Source organism: Microtus oregoni, unplaced genomic scaffold (genome assembly GCF_018167655.1).
Source record: "Microtus oregoni isolate MIOR12 unplaced genomic scaffold, Mior012 000032F_ref0000030, whole genome shotgun sequence".
Lineage (NCBI taxonomy): Eukaryota > Metazoa > Chordata > Mammalia > Rodentia > Cricetidae > Microtus > Microtus oregoni.
The window spans coordinates 20,287,024-20,304,126 of NW_024543091.1; the positions used below are offsets into that span (position 1 = coordinate 20,287,024).

The 17,103-nt window shown below is 46.5% G+C and overlaps 1 protein-coding gene across 2 annotated transcripts in view; it reads right to left on the reverse strand.

The window, feature by feature from the left end:
* Ca12 (carbonic anhydrase 12) overlaps positions 1 to 17,103 on the reverse strand; it is a 56,786-nt gene that overhangs the window by 16,966 nt on the left and 22,717 nt on the right. For both annotated transcript variants that reach the window (XM_041679332.1, XM_041679333.1), the window contains exons 4-5: positions 2,741 to 2,920; positions 1,646 to 1,791 (exon numbers count right to left, since the gene is read on the reverse strand). In XM_041679332.1, the coding sequence (XP_041535266.1) occupies positions 1,646 to 1,791; positions 2,741 to 2,920 (326 nt within the window). The remainder of the gene's footprint in view (positions 1 to 1,645; positions 1,792 to 2,740; positions 2,921 to 17,103) is intronic.

Genomic DNA, 17,103 nt, shown 5'->3' on the forward strand with positions numbered 1-17,103 from the left:
ATAGGCATTCCCTGGTGAGGGCTTCAGAAAGAATCTTCTGTAGTCCCCACCCAATAGAACCACTACTTCAAAGAGATTCTCTCCGGAGAATCCTCTGGCTAGGCTCGTCCTGATGCTTTTTCTCTCGTATTTGCAATTATGACCTATTTTTTTTTTTTTACCAGGCTTTGTCTGACGATTAGCTTAAGAGCGGAGGATACAATAATTAGTAATATTTTTTAAGATTTTATTTTTATTTTAGCTAGACATGGTGGGGCATGCCTTCAATCCCAGCATTTCAAAGGCAGAAACAGGAGGGTTTTGGTGAGTTCAAGGCCACCCTGGTCTACAGAGTAAGGTCCAGGCCAGTGAGGGCTACATAGCCAAAGGACTACATAGCAAAATTTTGTCTCAAATGTTAAAAAGATTTGTGTGTGTGTGTGTGTGTGTGTGTGTGTGTGTGCGCGCGCGCACACGTGCACATGTGAATACTGTATCTGAGGAGGCCAGAAGGCATCGGAACCACTAAAGGTAGAGTTATAAGCAGTTGTGAGCTCCCAAAATGGGTTCTGGAAATGAAACTCAGGTCCTTCGTGAGAGTAGTACGATGTCTTAATTGCTGAGCCATCTCTCTAGCACCCTGGAAATATTTTTAAATGTGTAAACTCTCCAAACCTACATCCTAGCTGCCACTTTATTCTCCCAGGGAGAAGCAGAAGCCTCAACATTGCAATTAGCTTGCAAGAAATTGCAGTTCCTGAGCTCCGGGGAAGGAAGGGTTTGCTCTGAAATCTGTGCACCTCCAGTCCTACCATTCTATTGGGCCAGAATCACATCCCCTCCACACTTGGAAGAGACCTATAATTAGGTTGAGGCGTTAAGCAGTTCAGCAGTTGTGAACAGAGGAGAGAATGGTTGTACCATTATGTAGCATGGGGTCTGCTGGCTGACCATTTATCTCTTCCTGTTTCCCTATATACAGTCAGAGCCACATCCCCAACTCAGAGCTTGGAGTGGAAGAATGCAAGACCCCTCACCATCCCAGCCCATCCCATGCCTGTGAGACAGCAAGAACATTCTGCCTCCCTTCTCTTTCCCTTTGGTACTTTGGATTAGAATCTCAAGGCGACATGACACAGTGCTGTTCCCATATCCCAAACCATTTTCATAGAGTCTCCGCTCATAGTCATGCCCTGCGCATCTTAGTGCCAGTCACCCCTTAATCTGTGGCAAACTATAAGAGCGGTCCTGAATAAGTGTCCTCATATTCCAAGTACAATTCATGACGAAGAAGAGGAAGGAGGATTTGGGAAAGACATTTGTGAGCAGCATGATATATGAAGACTGAGAAGCATGGGGGAGCAATGAGCCTGGTATGATTAACAGCCAGGCAAGTTGTGAGGTCTTCATGTGCACACAGCAGAGTATGTCTAGAAAAGGGCCACATGCATCCACCAAGCCATCTGCAAGGCTGGCCTTCTCAACAGCATCCCACAGTAAAAGAAACAGGCAAACTCAGGATGCTCCAGCAAAGGAAGGGACTAAATGCAGGGCAGTGAGACTTGGCTGGGCTGCCCACAAAGACTGTGAAGGTTGCTCTATCCCAGTGACCACAGAGAGGGGAGCCAGCGCCAGGTACTCTCTACCAAACTGGCGGTTCACTCACCTCGGCGGCGAAATGCTTCCCACTCACGGTGTGTTCAGAGCCACGGGGGTCGTTACGGTTCCCCCAGTGCAGGTGCAGCTGCTCCGCCCTGTATTGGTGAGGCTGGAGGCCCTGGATATACATGTTCGAGTTCAGATTCAGTCTCACTGTGAAGAATGGAGGAGCAGCCTTCAGAGCCCTGGCCAGCTGAACCCTGGGCAGACCAGCCCTGCTAGAAAGCAGGCAGGCAGGTAACCCCCTGCACGGTACAAGTGGGTAGACCAGAGCAATAATGTCTGTGGGTCTTGAGACCTGGCCTCCTTCCCCTAGTGCAACTCCAGTGGCCCCAGCACCTTCATGGATCCCCCTGGAAAGTATCAACCTACGCCGATGATGGTTGTTTCTTTACTTATCCATGTATCAGGCTCCTGCCTGTGATAATAGAACCATCAGTGAAAAACTTCCCAAGTTGGAAAATTATATTCCAATGACAATTGCTATTTCAGAAGCATTTACTGTACAACAGACTGATGTGCCCCATATCTCATGTTCACCAAACAGATCAATGGATCTCTCTTCCAAATGACAAGGAAGTTAAAGCTCTTATCCAGTTTGATGACTCATTAGTATCTGTGATGGCTAATCTTGGTTGTTAACTAAATTAATATCTGGAATCAACTACATCCTAAGCTGCTGGGCACTCTTCTGAAAATTTCCTTGGTTGGAAAGACTCACCCTAAACCTGGGCTCATGTGTGTGTGTGTCAAAGTCATGATTCAACCCCAGTCTGTCTGACTGTAAACCCTGAGTGTCCACCCACCGAATTGCTGTTTTCACCCTAGCAGTTTAGTCAATGGACCAATGGGATCAGACCTATCTCTTCCCTCCCGCTTCCTCAAGAGATGGGATTTGGAAATGTGCTGCCGAGAAGCATCACTGGAGCCAGGACTTGTAGCACACACCCCCATATACAAGACAGTGAGCCGGGAATGCCCCACAGCCTCCTCCTAGCTGAGTGCCTCCAGGGGGCCCCTCCTAGCCAGACACAAGAGTCAGACCAGGGAGTCAACAGGACTTCAGATCTGCCTTTCGGGGTCTCTGAGATCTCCCCCTTACCAGAATGGCCATCATTGGTCAGGTTCAACAACTTTTCAGCAGATACATTGTAACCTTGGAACTGTAGGGGTGTGAGGCTGGCATCATACTGGAGGATGTCGCTATGCAGGTCTATTGGGGACTGTAGGAAGCCCCCACATGATGGGTACTTCTTGGACCAGTTCTTTTCCCCAGTAGCACCTAGAAGGAGAGATCCAATCTGAAGCTTAGTTTCCACCAGGAATTTTCACTCCTTTCTATTCCCTCATCTTTCCATAGGCAACCATACCATTCTGCATGAGGCAAGTATACGTACTGGTCGCTTGGCTTCAGATGTGGGCATAATCTGAGACTAGGGAGAGGCAGAAGAAATGCTTGACCCCTTTGCTCATTGTAACGCTTTGAGGGAGAAGAGTCGGCCCTAGTTTTAGAGGTAAGCTGTTCAAGACCTGGAGATACCAGCTTATAGAATCAGGCCCAGAAAACATCTCAGAGCCATCTGCTGTTAAAGTCCTGTAGAGGTCGAGAGACTGGATTAGCCCAGGCCAGAAACTAGGGCCCCCACCCAATCTCTCCTTCATTGCCATGTTGACACAGGACATATCCTCCCTACATGAAGACTGGAGACATCCTGCAATTCACCATCCGCTTGTTGAGCACCTATGTATGCCACCTATTGACTCTAGGTCTTGATGCCACCAAGATGGATACTCTAGGGACATGCAAACAGGTATTCTCGTGGGGAAAATTTGATGAATCTGCCAAACTGTGTCAGGATGCACCGTGGGTATCTGACTGTCATAGCTCAAGTAGGTCTCTGATGCTGGTAGGTTCACAGTGTGATGTTCCTGATAGGAAACCCTGCGGATACAGACTCCTGATACCCACATCTAGAGTGCAGGATGCAACCCAGAAACAATGCTTGGAAAATATTGAGTAATTATAGGCCTGGCATCATGAAAACAAGCTCAGCAGGGCACAGCGGGGTTTTAACGGAAAGAAAGCCTGGTAAGACTACAGTCTAATTATTGTGATAAAATTGACAGGTCCTCAGTGAAGAGAAACAGGCTTAGAGTGGAAACCATCCAGGGCTCGCACTCCTTACTAAACACTGGCTAGCAGCCACTCCTCTGTGAATGAAAACAACCATCCCATGTTCAGATAAACCAGTGGTTCTCAGCCTGGGGGTTGGCGACCCCAGGGGTTGAACAACACTTTCACAGGGGTCACCTAAGACCATCAGAAAGCACAGATATTTACGTTACAATTTGTAACAGTAGCAAAATTGCGGTTATGAAGTAGCAATGAAAATAATTTTGTGGTTGGGGGTCACCACAACATGAAGAACTATATTAAAGGGTCACAGCATTAGGGAGCCTGAGAACCAGTGAAAACTATGTTACTCCCACGGGGAAAAATCTTGAAAGAATGTAGATCTGCGTTTAAAAGATTATCTTCCATGGTGATTAAAAGGATTTTCAGAATACTGGCAGACATTTTCCCTCTAATAACTGAGACCTTGGGAGGCTATATGGAGGAAATTGTGTCAATTGTGTCCTGCATAGTCATTATTAGAAGTTAGAGCTACACTGGGCATTTGGGGGCGAGAGAAATAAGCATGTTAAACATAGAGTCAGTGTGGCCTAGGCTTCAGCAGAAAGCGAGGCAGGAACACGGAATGCCCAGGCAACACGCCTGCACCACCTCCTGTCCCCCTGCCTTGGTGAGTGGCCACAGCCAGGACATGTTTCCCACCTTAGTAGAAATGGCAGGGTTGGATACCGTATTCTGGAAGGTCCCTCCTGGCTCCTGAGATCCAACATTTATGAAGATTACAGGACTAAGCAGCTTCACCCTCTGCACCAGGCAAGTTGGAACGACTCACAGAGGTTCGTTCATGTCAAGGCAGCTCTAGTGTGTATGATAAAATGCCCAGTGGGAACCAGCTTCAAGAGTGAAGGTACAGGATGCTGGTGTCCCTGAGCAGTCTGGGGTGTAGACACCACCTCCCCAGTCCTGGCCTCTGTCCACAGGCAAGCTAGTCACTGGCACCAGTCACAAGCCCTCATGGCATCAGGGTCTAAAAAGCCTTTCCCATCCCCCTGCTTCTTTTACCATCAGCAGCAGGATTTATTTTAGCAGTTTGGCCCTTCTATAATCTATAACCTTGACATAGCCACGGGGAGAAGATGAAAGTGTTCTGTAGATGAAATACTGAGATGAAGCAATTTGTCCAAATTTAAACTTTGGCTTAATGCCAGAGTTACCTGGCTTGGATCATGAAGCTTTGCTGTCTTCTCTCCAGGAGATTCTGTGCATCTGTTTCCTCCCCCTCTCTCCTACATTCTCCTCGGAGGCGAGGAGTGTCTCCTTCATCCCATTTCCTACCACGCCTGGCACATGGCAGGTCCTCACACGCTTGCTAATTCCCCCACCTGTTTCCTGTGTATTTCTCTAAGGGTACTTGATTACCCGTTTGAAGTCCCCCGCATGTTTTTTTCCCTTTAAAAAAGAGTGGGAGCCAGTTATGGTGGAGCCTATCCAGAACCCAGTTCTGCTTCCTACTCCCTCCCTCTATCCCTCCCTCTCTCTCCTTCTCCCTCTCTCCCTCCCTTCCTTCCTTTCTTTATTTCACTCTTTCCTTCTTTCTTTTTTTCTTTCTTTCTTGTCTGTGTCTATCTCTCTCTCTCTCTCTCTCTCTCTCTCTCTCTCTCTCTGTGTGTGTGTGTGTGTGTGTGTGTACAGGTGCATGCATACTCTCAGTTAGCTGGCCTGTGAGCTTCTGGGGAGATTAGATTCTCCTGCCTCTGCCCCCATCTCAGGATAGGAATACTGGGATTATAGATGTATGTCACCGTATCTTGTTTTTTTCACATGGGTCCCAGCAATTGAATTTGGAATCCCAGGCTTTCACAGTTAACACGTTTACCCACTGAGCCATCCTACTGGTCCTCTGTAATCCTAGTATGTGTGCGTGGAGGTGAGAGGATCAAGAACTCAAGGCCAGCCTTGGCTATATAGTGAATCTGAGGCCAGCTCGGTTACATGAGACCCTGCCTTTTAAAAATCGTTTGAAAATGAGATCACTTGTTCAAGTCCAGAATATCTTTTCAAGTCCTCCTCTGCGAGGATTGGTTCTGGGCGGCTGGGGCCACTTGTTGGAAAGGAAACCTGCTTTCCATACTATAGTGCAGGATGTGGCCTGGTAAACAGGGCTTCACAGAGTTCATAGACCCCCTACACCACCACATCAGGACGCTTTCCCCTTGCACATCTGGGGACAGTGTCATATATCCTCATGATGTCCTTACTTGGGAATCCAGAAAGGGAGACACATGACTAGGCATCCAGACAACCAATATCAAACATGACAGTGGCAGACTCATTGCCATTGTCCTCCAGCTTCTGTCTAGTCCAGGTGATCCCAGCCACAGTAGGCCTGGGAGGGTCACTTAAGGCTACAATTTCTCAATTGAGTCTCAGCTATCACAATCTCTCTCTCTCTCTCTCTCTCTCTCTCTCTCTCTCTCTCTCTCTCTCTCCTGAGACCTTGTACCTCTGATCCTCTGCCCACATCTCCCCAGTGCTGGGATTACAGGCATGTACCACCGTGCCTAGTTTAGGTGGTGCTAAGTATCAATCATTCTACCAGCTGAGCTACCTACCCTGCTCCAGCTTTGAGACCCTTGCCAAGTGTGCTCTACCAGAGAGCCTGTGCTGGAAGCAACTCTTACAAAGCAGCTCCTGTAAACACTTGCCTTTGCTTTGGGTTTCCTTGACACCTCTTCCATTGGTTGAACCCCCATCCCTAGCTCCATCCCATGATTATGAAGGAGACCATGTACACCCCAAGTAAAATCAAGACATTATTTCTTTCTAGTTCATGAATTTCCCTACTTGTGGCAAAAAGAAGTGGACAGATCTTTGTTTTAAAATATAAAGTTGCTTATCACAGCACAGTTCAAAATGTCTCTCGTGACTTCTGACTAGGAATTGTCAGTCCCAGGGTACAGGACCCGCATTATCTGAGAACCAGATTATTTGTGTAGGGGAAATTTCAGCTGCATCCCACTGAAGAGGGAGATAATCAAGGTGCACTCCACATCACCCAGCTGCGACTGCTATGAGTTACAGCCGGGCCCGTTTCATCTTCGCCATCTGCCCGGATCACTCTGAAACAAACCAGGTTGATTTCATCTGCACGTGTCTCAGTAGGCTTGCCTAAACCATGAGCCCTCAAAGCAAAAACTCAATATCACTGTCATCCCTGCAAAGCTAAGTTAGAATTTCATATTACCACATTCGACCAGCATTCAGTTTTACAACTAGATCATAGCGTCTTTCTTTTTGAAAGAGGCAAAGTAGGAGTTTATTAAGAAATGGTACTTGGGCGGTGGTGATACACACTTGTAATCCCAGCACTCAGGAGGCAGAGGCAGGCAGATCTCTGACTTTGAGACCAGCCTGGTCTACAGAGTGAGTTCCAGTATAGCCAGGGATACACTGGAAACAAACAGTTAGAGAAACCCTCTTTCTCTCTTAAAAAAAAAAGAAAGAAAGAAAGAAGAAAAGAAAGGGAGAAAAAGAAAGGGAGGAAAAAAGGAGTGGAGAAAGGAAGAAAGAGAAAGGATGCTAACAGATGTGTTGGTGTTAGGGGACAGAAGGGCAGTCAGGAAAAGGCAGTATAGACACAGGCAGAATTCTAGAGGACCTCTTATTTAAGTGTCTTAGCATTAGTCCCAGATACAGCATCGGTGACTTCAGAAGTTACACTTCAAAGGGCTTCTAAGAGATGTTCTTCTTTCTTTTAGTAAATGTGGTCACTGGGTGGCTTTTAAAAGAACTGGGTATTACAGGCTGATAGGATTAAACCCATAGGTTACAAGGGACTACGGAGTCTTTACTAGATCTCAGTTACAAAGAAATCCAGGCATGTTTTCACTATAAGCAGGGTTCATGCTCTTGTTTTGAGATCTCAGAAAACTCCAGCTGGGGAAGAGGTCAGGTTAAATCCAAAGGTCATGAGGTGCAGGGAAAGAGCTTGATGCCCAAGCCTGATGACCTGAGTTCGATTCCTGGAACCCATGTAAAGATGGACACAGAGAGCTGACTCTACAGGATTGTTGTGTGTGTGTGTGTGTGTGTGTGTGTGTGTGTGTGTGTGTGTGTATGTATCATATGGCACATGGTAATTTTTTAAATCCAAAGGTCATATATGTTTAGGCTTATGCATAATTTATTGTCTTTTAATTTTTTTTATCGTGCATGTATGTGCAGCTGGGCACATATGGGTGTATGAACATGTTCATGCCTCCAAGTTCATGCAGAGAACACCTTGTGGGATTCAGTTCTCTCCTCCCACCACACGGGTCTCCAGGATCACACTCCGGCCATCACTCCGGGCAGTAAGTGACTTTGCCCACCGAGCCATCTCCCAAGTCCTTTGCTGTTGTTTTTAGCATTCTTTTATTATCATTATTGATATTAATATTATTTGCAGTACTGGTGATAGACTCTATGGCACATGCCTGCCTGGAAAGCTCACTACCACTTCCTTCCAGCCCTCCCCTCTGCTGTTTGAACATTCTTATCTGCAGTATCTCCATGGAAAAGAGAATGCTGTCTCTATGTGGGCCGTACTCACAGAGAAATTTAGTTATGTTAAAATTCTTGGCTCTCAGCAGAAGAGAGGCTTCAGTCTCCAGAGTGAGGGTCCCCTTTCCCTTCTTATGTCCTCTCAGCTTCCCCCATCTCTCGATCCAGGCTCAATTTTCCCCTCTTGAGATTTTCACCCCTCAATTTTACAAGTTGATGGTGACCTAAGATTTCAGTTTTTGAAACTTCCTCACTATTGAGCTGCTAGATCCTGCCTCTCTAGCATCTAAGGTCTAGACTTGCCTTCCCTGAAGGGGGAGGACATGGGAAAGCCTCAGCTTGGAACCCATCTCAGATGGGCCCCGAGGGAAGATGGCAGTGGCCGTAGAGACACCGCCTTATACTGCAGCCTGACCCCTTGCAAAGACATTTGCTCAGGTGAAACTACGATGTCTGACTGTGTAGATGAAAGTAATTTCAGTCTGAGTCAGTATGAAGCAAAGTTCAAACTGACAGAGAAACAGTTTAAAGAGAGATCGAAGTGTGGACCTCAGGAGAGGGTACGTAGAGAAAAGACGTATGCATACAAGTCATGGTGCAGCCTTCTTGAGAGCAGCTACCAGCTGACAAGTTGTTAATCATTTTCGTTTTGTTTTGTTTGTAAAATTTAGCATTCAGTAAGGTCCACACGTTGCAACAGTCAACGCGTTGGGCCCAGGTCACAGTTTGATGGTACCGAGCCGTATCAGACAACACCTGGGCCTCATTCCTGCCACACTCAAAATCTCAGCCAGGTGAACCCTGCTGGTTTTCTGCCCTCAGCTGGTCGAGTCACAACTTTCTGGTACCACCTCCTCCATCTCAGGCTAGACCCTCACCACGCCAGCCTGCGAGAGCTCTCCACAGGCTGCCCGGCCTCTACCTGCCCGGTGGCACTGCCAGGCTTCCTCTCTTGCTTTGGTCAGATTAATCCCATTATCCTGCTGTAACCAGATTGCTCTAGTGTGCTCTAAAGGCAGCCTTGCTTCTGTGGCCTGGTCGTGCCAAAAGTTCTCTCCTCATCCCCCCTCCCAGGAAGACAAAGCAGAAACTAGCCATTCTCCACATTTTTAAAATAGCCCAGACTGTCCCTGCTTGTCCAGCACCGCACTTTTCTTTCTCCTCTACCAAACCTTCCTTCCCTGATCTCTTCCGCCATCTGCATGGAAGTATATTCAGGCCTCCCCACTGAAGAACAGAACAAACCTGTAACCACCGTTCTAGTCTTATCCATTTTTGACTGAATTTTTAAAATGAGTTTAAGAGCTCATCTTTATCCATGGTTTATAGCCGCCAGTGTGTGTTCACAGGGAATGGCCTTCAGAGATCTGCAGAGATCTTTGGGAAGAGCAGGAGTCTGGGGATAGCCTCAGGCAACTCAGGTGCAGAAAGAGTTGAGTCATCGCCCTTGTAGGAACCTCCAGCTGGCTGAGAAGTTCAGCCATAATGAAGCAGACACTGGCTTTGGCAAGATTTGAACTGGGCTTTGAGAAATAGATGAGCTTCGGAAAGGCACAGATTTTCAGCATAGGACATCTATGAAGTCTGTGGGCACAGCATGTTCAGAAACTAGAAAAGCAGATCTGGCCAGACATGAGAAGCGGGAGAGGGTCCAGCCTGTAAGACCAGAATTCATCGTGGGTTGAAGAAGGCTCTCGGTGGGGGGTTGCTGAATGCTGCAGACCAGAACACAGCAGCGTGTCTGAAAACAGCACGCAGACAAATGAAAACCCCAATCAAGAGCTCCTGAGAGTCTGCAGGCTGCAAAAATGACGGACGTCGTGAAGAGGAGGATCAGCTTTGGGAAGACAGCCATCTGAATGGCTGGCCTCATGAGCAAGCCAGCCATCCTAAAAACAAGGACATGATTTCTAACCCTGTTCTCATCTCTGGTTCTTTTGTGTTTAATATACACTGTATCTTTGTTTTCTTGTCCTTTAGTTTCATTTGTTTTTTGTTTGTTTGTTTTTTTGTTTTTTTGTTTTGTTTGTTTGTTTGTTTTTGAGACAGGGTCTTACCATGCAACCTTGACTGGCCTAAAACTCAATATATAAATACCAGGCTCGCCTCAAACTTGGGGCAGGCCTCCAGTCTCTGACTCTCAAGTGCTGGGATCAGAGGCATGCACAACCATTTTCAACTCATTATGCATCTTATTTTGAATTTTGATTATAGACAATTTCTAAGCATTAACAAAAGTAAGACACATAGTATGGAGCTGAAGCAGGACAGGAGATGGTTTGCCTCAATCCTCAGCACTGCAGTGCTCCAGGAATGATCGCGTGTCTGTTATCTCAGCACTCCAGGAGGTAAAAAACTGGAGTTCAAGGCCAGCCTAGGTCACGTGAGGCCCTGTTTAAAGACAGAGAAAGACTGCTGCGTGAAGACCACTTTGTACTCTTTTTTCACGACCTCGGTAGTTTGAGCTACCCCCAGGCTCCTTCATTTTCTCCCCCAACTATGGAAGCCAGTGCCGGCTAGTTTTTTGGCAACTTGACACAAGCTACAGTCATTTGGGAAGAGGGAACTTCAAGAGGAAATGCCCCCACCAGATTGGACTATGGGTAAGCCTGGAGGGCATTTTTTTGATTAATGATTGACGTGGGAAGGCCTGGCTCACTGTGGGCAGTGCCACCCATGATCTTCCTAATTTGTATAAAAAAGCAGGCAGAGTCAGCCCTGGGAAGCAAGCCAGGAAGTGACTTTTCATGGCATCTTCAGTTCCTGCCTTTAGGTTTCTGTCTTGAATTCTGGCTCTGACTTCCCTCAGTGATGGAGTGTGATTTGAGACTTGTAAGCTGAGAATAACCCTTTCCTCCCCAAGTGCTTTTTGGTCGTGGTGTTTATCAGAGCAATAGAAACTTTGACCAAGACATGCTGATATTTATGTATCACTAAAGATGAGGGTTCTTTAAACCATATGCTCATTTCATCTGTAACACCTGTTTATAATTCATGACTAGCATTAACTATCCAGTGACTTCTCAAATTTCCCCGATGACCTCATAACGCGATCTTAAGAGTTTGTAGCTCTGGTGCTCAGAAGCTATCTGCACACACAGCACGAGATGCATTACTGCTCAGGGCGAAGAATTTATGCAAGTGATTGAAGGATAATTTTATAGCCTGTTTGCAGACATGGTGTCTGGGTAAAAAAAAAATATGGGTCAAGTAATTTCTTAGGTTTATGATCCTGATACATCTACATTATAGCACTTAACATAATAGTAAAAGCATGACGCACGTAGTTACCCTTAAGGCTTGTTTACAATGTCTCCCTGACAACCCTGTGTGCTCAAGATTAATAATGATTTTATGCTACTTTTAATTATGTGTGTATACGTGTGGGTGCTGGTGGGTGCATCTGAGCGCAGTGCCCATGGAGGCCAGAGGAAGAAGCTGGATCCACTGAAACTGGAGCTCCAGGCAGTTGTGAGCTACTTGTCATGGTGCTGGGATCAGACTCAGGTCTCTGGCAAGGGCTCTCAATCACTGACCCATCTCTCCAGCCCCACAGTTTTAAAGAAAATATATATTATTTTATTTGTGATTTGACAGGATCTTATGGAGTTGGACTGACAACAATAATAAAAAGTAAAGATATATTCATGGTCTCGTCTCTGATTTTGAGGTTGGCTTTTGGGGCTTTTTCCTAAAAACTGGTTGCTCAGTCTTGCCGACTGCCCTGACTTTTGGTCACACTCTCTGAGGTCAGTGCCTTGGGTGTCCGTGTGGATGCTTAAGGCCTTGTCTCTTCGGACTGGCTACAAAAACACATCAGAACTGTTTGACTATGATGCAACGTTGACATTCTAGATATTGGTGAGACTTGTTGCCAACCACCAGCAATATTTTCCATACAGTGAACATTTGTAGGTTTTGGTTAGTCTCTCAAAGGCTTCCCAGTTTGTTGTATTCAGGGGTCTAGGGGAAGCAAAAGCACATATGTGCGCATGGAAATGGCCAGCGGTTGTAAAGCACCCATTAATGCACACGTAACTATATAGGATACAGTCACAATAAAACAGTGTTTAAGGGCTGGGGTGAGAGTTCACACGGGTGCTGTAGGAATTCCTACCGCCAGTAGCCTTTAAGTTACCCGCCCACTTGGGCGTGGCCTTTTATACTATTTATGCCAATGTAAAGCACGCATCAGCTCTCTTTCCCAGCTGCGGGATTCAGTTGCTATTCTCCCTTCCAGCAGAGGATTGTGATCTGTGAGTCTACTCCTAAATAAATAACCCTCTATTATTCTCAATTCTGAGCTAGTGTGGGATTTCTTTTAAGGGTCCTTCATATGGTAAAGTACTTGTCATGCAGGCATGCGTGCATGAATTTGATCCTCAGCACCCACGTAAAACGCTACGTGTGCATGCACTTGTAATCATAGCTGGAGAGGCTGACGGGAGGCTCTCTGGGCCACACTGGCCAACTAGCCTAGCTGAAAACTGGGGAGCCCTGGGTCCTACTGAGAAACCATGCATCAAAAATAAAGTGGTCAACTCCCAAGGAACAGCACCCGAGGTTGACCTCTGGCCTCCACACCCATGCACACACACACACACCCGAGTAAAGGAGAAAAAAATCTCTAATAATTTCCTTCTTGGACTGCTATTTAATTTTGAAGTTATTCGTTTCTTCAAAAGGTGCCTTCAGTGTGCCAGGCATTAGACCCAGTACTGAATATGACGGATGACGAAGCAGATCTACTTTCTGTCCTTGTACAGTTACATTTCACGGATCAAGACCATCACAAATAAACAACCCCAACACCAGTCAAATAACACCGTCTGCAGTTGGTGCTTCGGAGGGACCGAACCAGGGCCCTGATGGAGGAAAGGGGAAACCGCTGCTGGGTAGTGGTGCCGGCAGACTTTCCGGAGGAGGAGCCATCCATTTCGAAGCTTGAAGAATGAGATGAAATGACCCACGAACAAAGCTGGAGGAGCAGCCTTCCAGATGAAGAGCCTGGGGCGCCTATGCCAAAGCCCATAGCTGGGGTCTGTCAGGTGCACAGGAGGCATGCATTCAGAGAGAACTGGGGTCCATTGGGCTTCTTGCCAAGGAATAAACTACTCTGCGTTGAGGCTAAGCAGGGATCATTCATCACCTACTCATTTATGAACCTCTATGTGTTAAAGAGATCTTCCTCTCAGGGGGCTGGTCCCCACCTCTCTCTGGAGAGGTCATCCATCAGTCCTGATCCCGTGGCTGGAACCACAGAAAATGAGGCTAAGCCCCAGAATCCCATTCAGGAGCGAAGAAGAACAGTCTGTTTTCTCTAAAACCAACTCAGAACCACTGATTTCTAGGATATTCTTTGAATATAGAGCTACATTTAAAAATATATTTAAAGTACACTTTATTCCTGCAGTTCACTAGGAAGTTATTTTTAAAAAATATATATGGTTTCTCACAATGAACCTAAGCACACTTGGCTGGACTTGGCCTACCCCTGGCCTGCCCCTGTCTATTAAGTAGTCAGACACAGCAGAAAGGCAAGAACCATCCAGAAGAAAGGAAGATGCCAGGACCACAGGTTAATCATTGATGGCTGAGGTCTCCTGGTTGTGTTATTTACTAATAGAGGTCAAGGAATCACACCGGCATGGAAACTTTCCCTTTGTTCATGTTATAGATGAATCAGGCCTCAGCTAGAGCAGGGAAAAGACTAGAGGGCCAGGGCGACTCTTTACTTAGGAAACTTGAAGGGGCCGCTCCAAAGGCCACTCCATCCCCTGAGTTTTACCTTACAGACTAATCAAAGTAGACAGAGTTCTCTAATGGTGCCTAAGTCATCCTTTGTATCCAGATTTTATCTTTATTGTATCTGTTTTAATTTGAATCCATTTAAGAGGCAGAATCAGCTTAGGCCTTGTAATCCACCCCAGGTCACTCTGCCACCATTTCTGTATCTGCCGTGGTGGGAGGGACCATGGTGCAGGTAGGGAGGATGAGGCTGGGTTTGTCAATCAACTCTGCTAGCCAATGCAAACCTTCTCTTTCTCCTGCCCTTCCATACCCTCCTACCCCTCCCACCCCACCCTGCCTATAATCCTCTCCAGTCTTCTCCAATATTGCTGGAATAAGGGACAAAAGGGCTCCATAATTATTCACAGTCTGAGTCAAGGTTTTTGTTGGGTCCTTTCTGGAAGAAAGCCTTTTATAGCGAGGAGGGTGGGGTTTCCAAGATGTCAAAGGTAAATTATCTATTTGCTTTTGCCCCTCCATCTCAGCCACCCTCTTGGCAGGCCCTCAGGACCTGCTGTCTTCTCTGCTTGTCACAGAGAAGCCACAGTTCCCCCCTGGACTGCTGCCTGCTGCTCTCACCTTGCCTTTTTATCCCGATGGGCTGAACTTCTTGGCAACTCCCCAGAATATCTGCCTTCTCGCATTCTAAGGCAGATCAAAATACTTCCCTGCTCTGCGCTGTGCGGGGCCCTTTGTGCTCTTCACCCCTGCAGCAATTACACTTAGCAAAAGAGGGCTTGGTCTTTCTACCCCAGTGGTCCAGTGGTACTTAAAGTCTCCCAGAGAAACAGCATCACCTCCATCTCCCTAGAGCTCCTTCAAGATATATACTCTAGCTGGGAATGTAGCTCGGTTAGATGATATATCTTGAAGACAGAGCACCAGCCTAGCATGAAAGAAGCCCCCGATTCCATCCCCAGCACCAAGTGAAGTGTAGAGGTGCACATGGGAAATTCTACCTCTCGTGAGGCAGAGACAAGAGGATCTGAAGTTCAAGGTCACCTTTGGCTAAAAATCAAGGAAACAAGAAAAGCAATCAAACAATGAAGGCTCTTAGGCCCCTTCCTAGACCTACTGAACCAGATCATGTGGGTGGACCCGGGGCATGTTACTGAAGATCACCTCTCCAAGTGATCCCAGTGCCTGCCAAGGACTAAGACACAGTGCGCTAGATGGAAGCTTGCTTTGTGTGTGTGTGTGTGTGTGTGTGTGTGTGTGTGTGTGTGATTCCTGCTAAAGAGCCTGGATATCCTGAAGTATGCAACCAATAGTTCTTGAATGAAAAAAAAACTACAGAGATGACAAACTGGCATAGCAGGTGTTAACGTGGTACTAGCCCACCCTGAGAGTGAAACCAAGCAGCTGCCTGTGCCAGCTGCACGCACGATGTTCTTGCTGGTCTTCTTTGACTCATGGACGAGGGAGCTGCACGAGGTGTGAAACTGCTGAGTCCACAGCAGACTGTGGCCACCGGCCTGGCTAGACAGCAACGTTATTCATAAAGCCAAATAGTGGAAATAGCCCATATCTCTCAACAGAAGGGTGAATAAGCAAAACCAGCGCACAGACAGCCAATGGACTATAACCCAGCCATAAAGGGCCCATCTTATTCCAAGAACCTCACCCACAGGATGCCTGAGGGGTTGAGTAGGCCTCTGTATTTTCACAACAGCTATCATGAAGGCAAACACATAACAGAGGCTCCGAGACTTTTACCCAGAGGTTGAAGAATGTGCTCTCTGTTTCACAGGGTCCAGGCTCAGAAGAGTGGTTGCCACACTTGTTACAACACAGACCACTGAGGCTTTCTGAAACTCCATGTTTCTGATGCCATAGTTTAGAGCTGGAGCCGTAAACTCTGCGTGTCTAATACATCCCCCTGAAGTACTGCTGTTGCTGGGCTCCTCATTTTTGAACCACTGGCCTAAGCAGCATTTACCAACCTTTGCCGCACATAGGAATTTCTGTGAGCTTCTAATCTTGCCTGGCCCTGGCGGTGAGGTTTTGCTTAACTGGTCTCAAGCTACCCCAGTGAGCCTGATGTTCAGCTAAAGTTGAGAGGAGCTGGTGGAGACCCTCATTTGATCAAAGGCCATGTGGTTGGAGCCACAGCTGTGTTTTTTTCTCTCTCATCAAGGCAGGGTTACAGTTCTGTTTTATAACAACAACCAAGAAAAATTTTTACCCAAGGCTATGTCTCAGGCTAGCCTCAATTCTGGTGTAGTTCAGAATGACCTTGAACTTCTGGATTCAGAGTTCATAGTGCTTACTGTCCTATCATAGAATCCCTTAACTTTGAACATCTGGCGATCCTGCCTCTCCCTCCTGAGTCCTGGATTATAGACATGTACAACCACATTAACTTTTATGTGGTGCTGGATCCGAACCTAGCACTTCATGCATGCTAGGCAAGCACTCTGCCAATCTGATCTGCAACCCTAGTCCCCTTTATAAATCTTTTTTAAAAATTTACATTTATAAAGGTGGAAGGGGAGTGGGGAAAAACGTACAGCCCATTCCTATCCAAACTATTAAAATGAGAAGGATTTAACAAAAAAAAAATTGCATGTACTTATTTGTGGGGGGATCTGAATATAACTTGCAAGAATCAGATTCTTGCCTACCATCACACCAGTCCCAGGAATTGAACTTGGACGGTCAGCCTTGGTGGCAAGCCCCTTTATCTGCTGACCCATCTCACCACCCCCTCAGTCCCATTTTGTAACTATCCTTCTTTCGTGTGACATAATAGACAAGGAATAAAATACAGTGTGTGGGAAACTATCAACTCTATTTAGTTCTAGAATATTTTCATCACCCCCAAAAGACACCCAAAACCAGTCAATGGTTACTACCCATTCTCCTCCTTCCAGACCCTGTCAACCACTAATCTGCTTTCTCTATAGAGTTGCCTGCTCTATTTTCTATAAATGCAGTCACATAGTATGTGATCTCAGAGTGACTTCTTTCCTTTGGCATCATTCTCAAGGTTGTCCTTC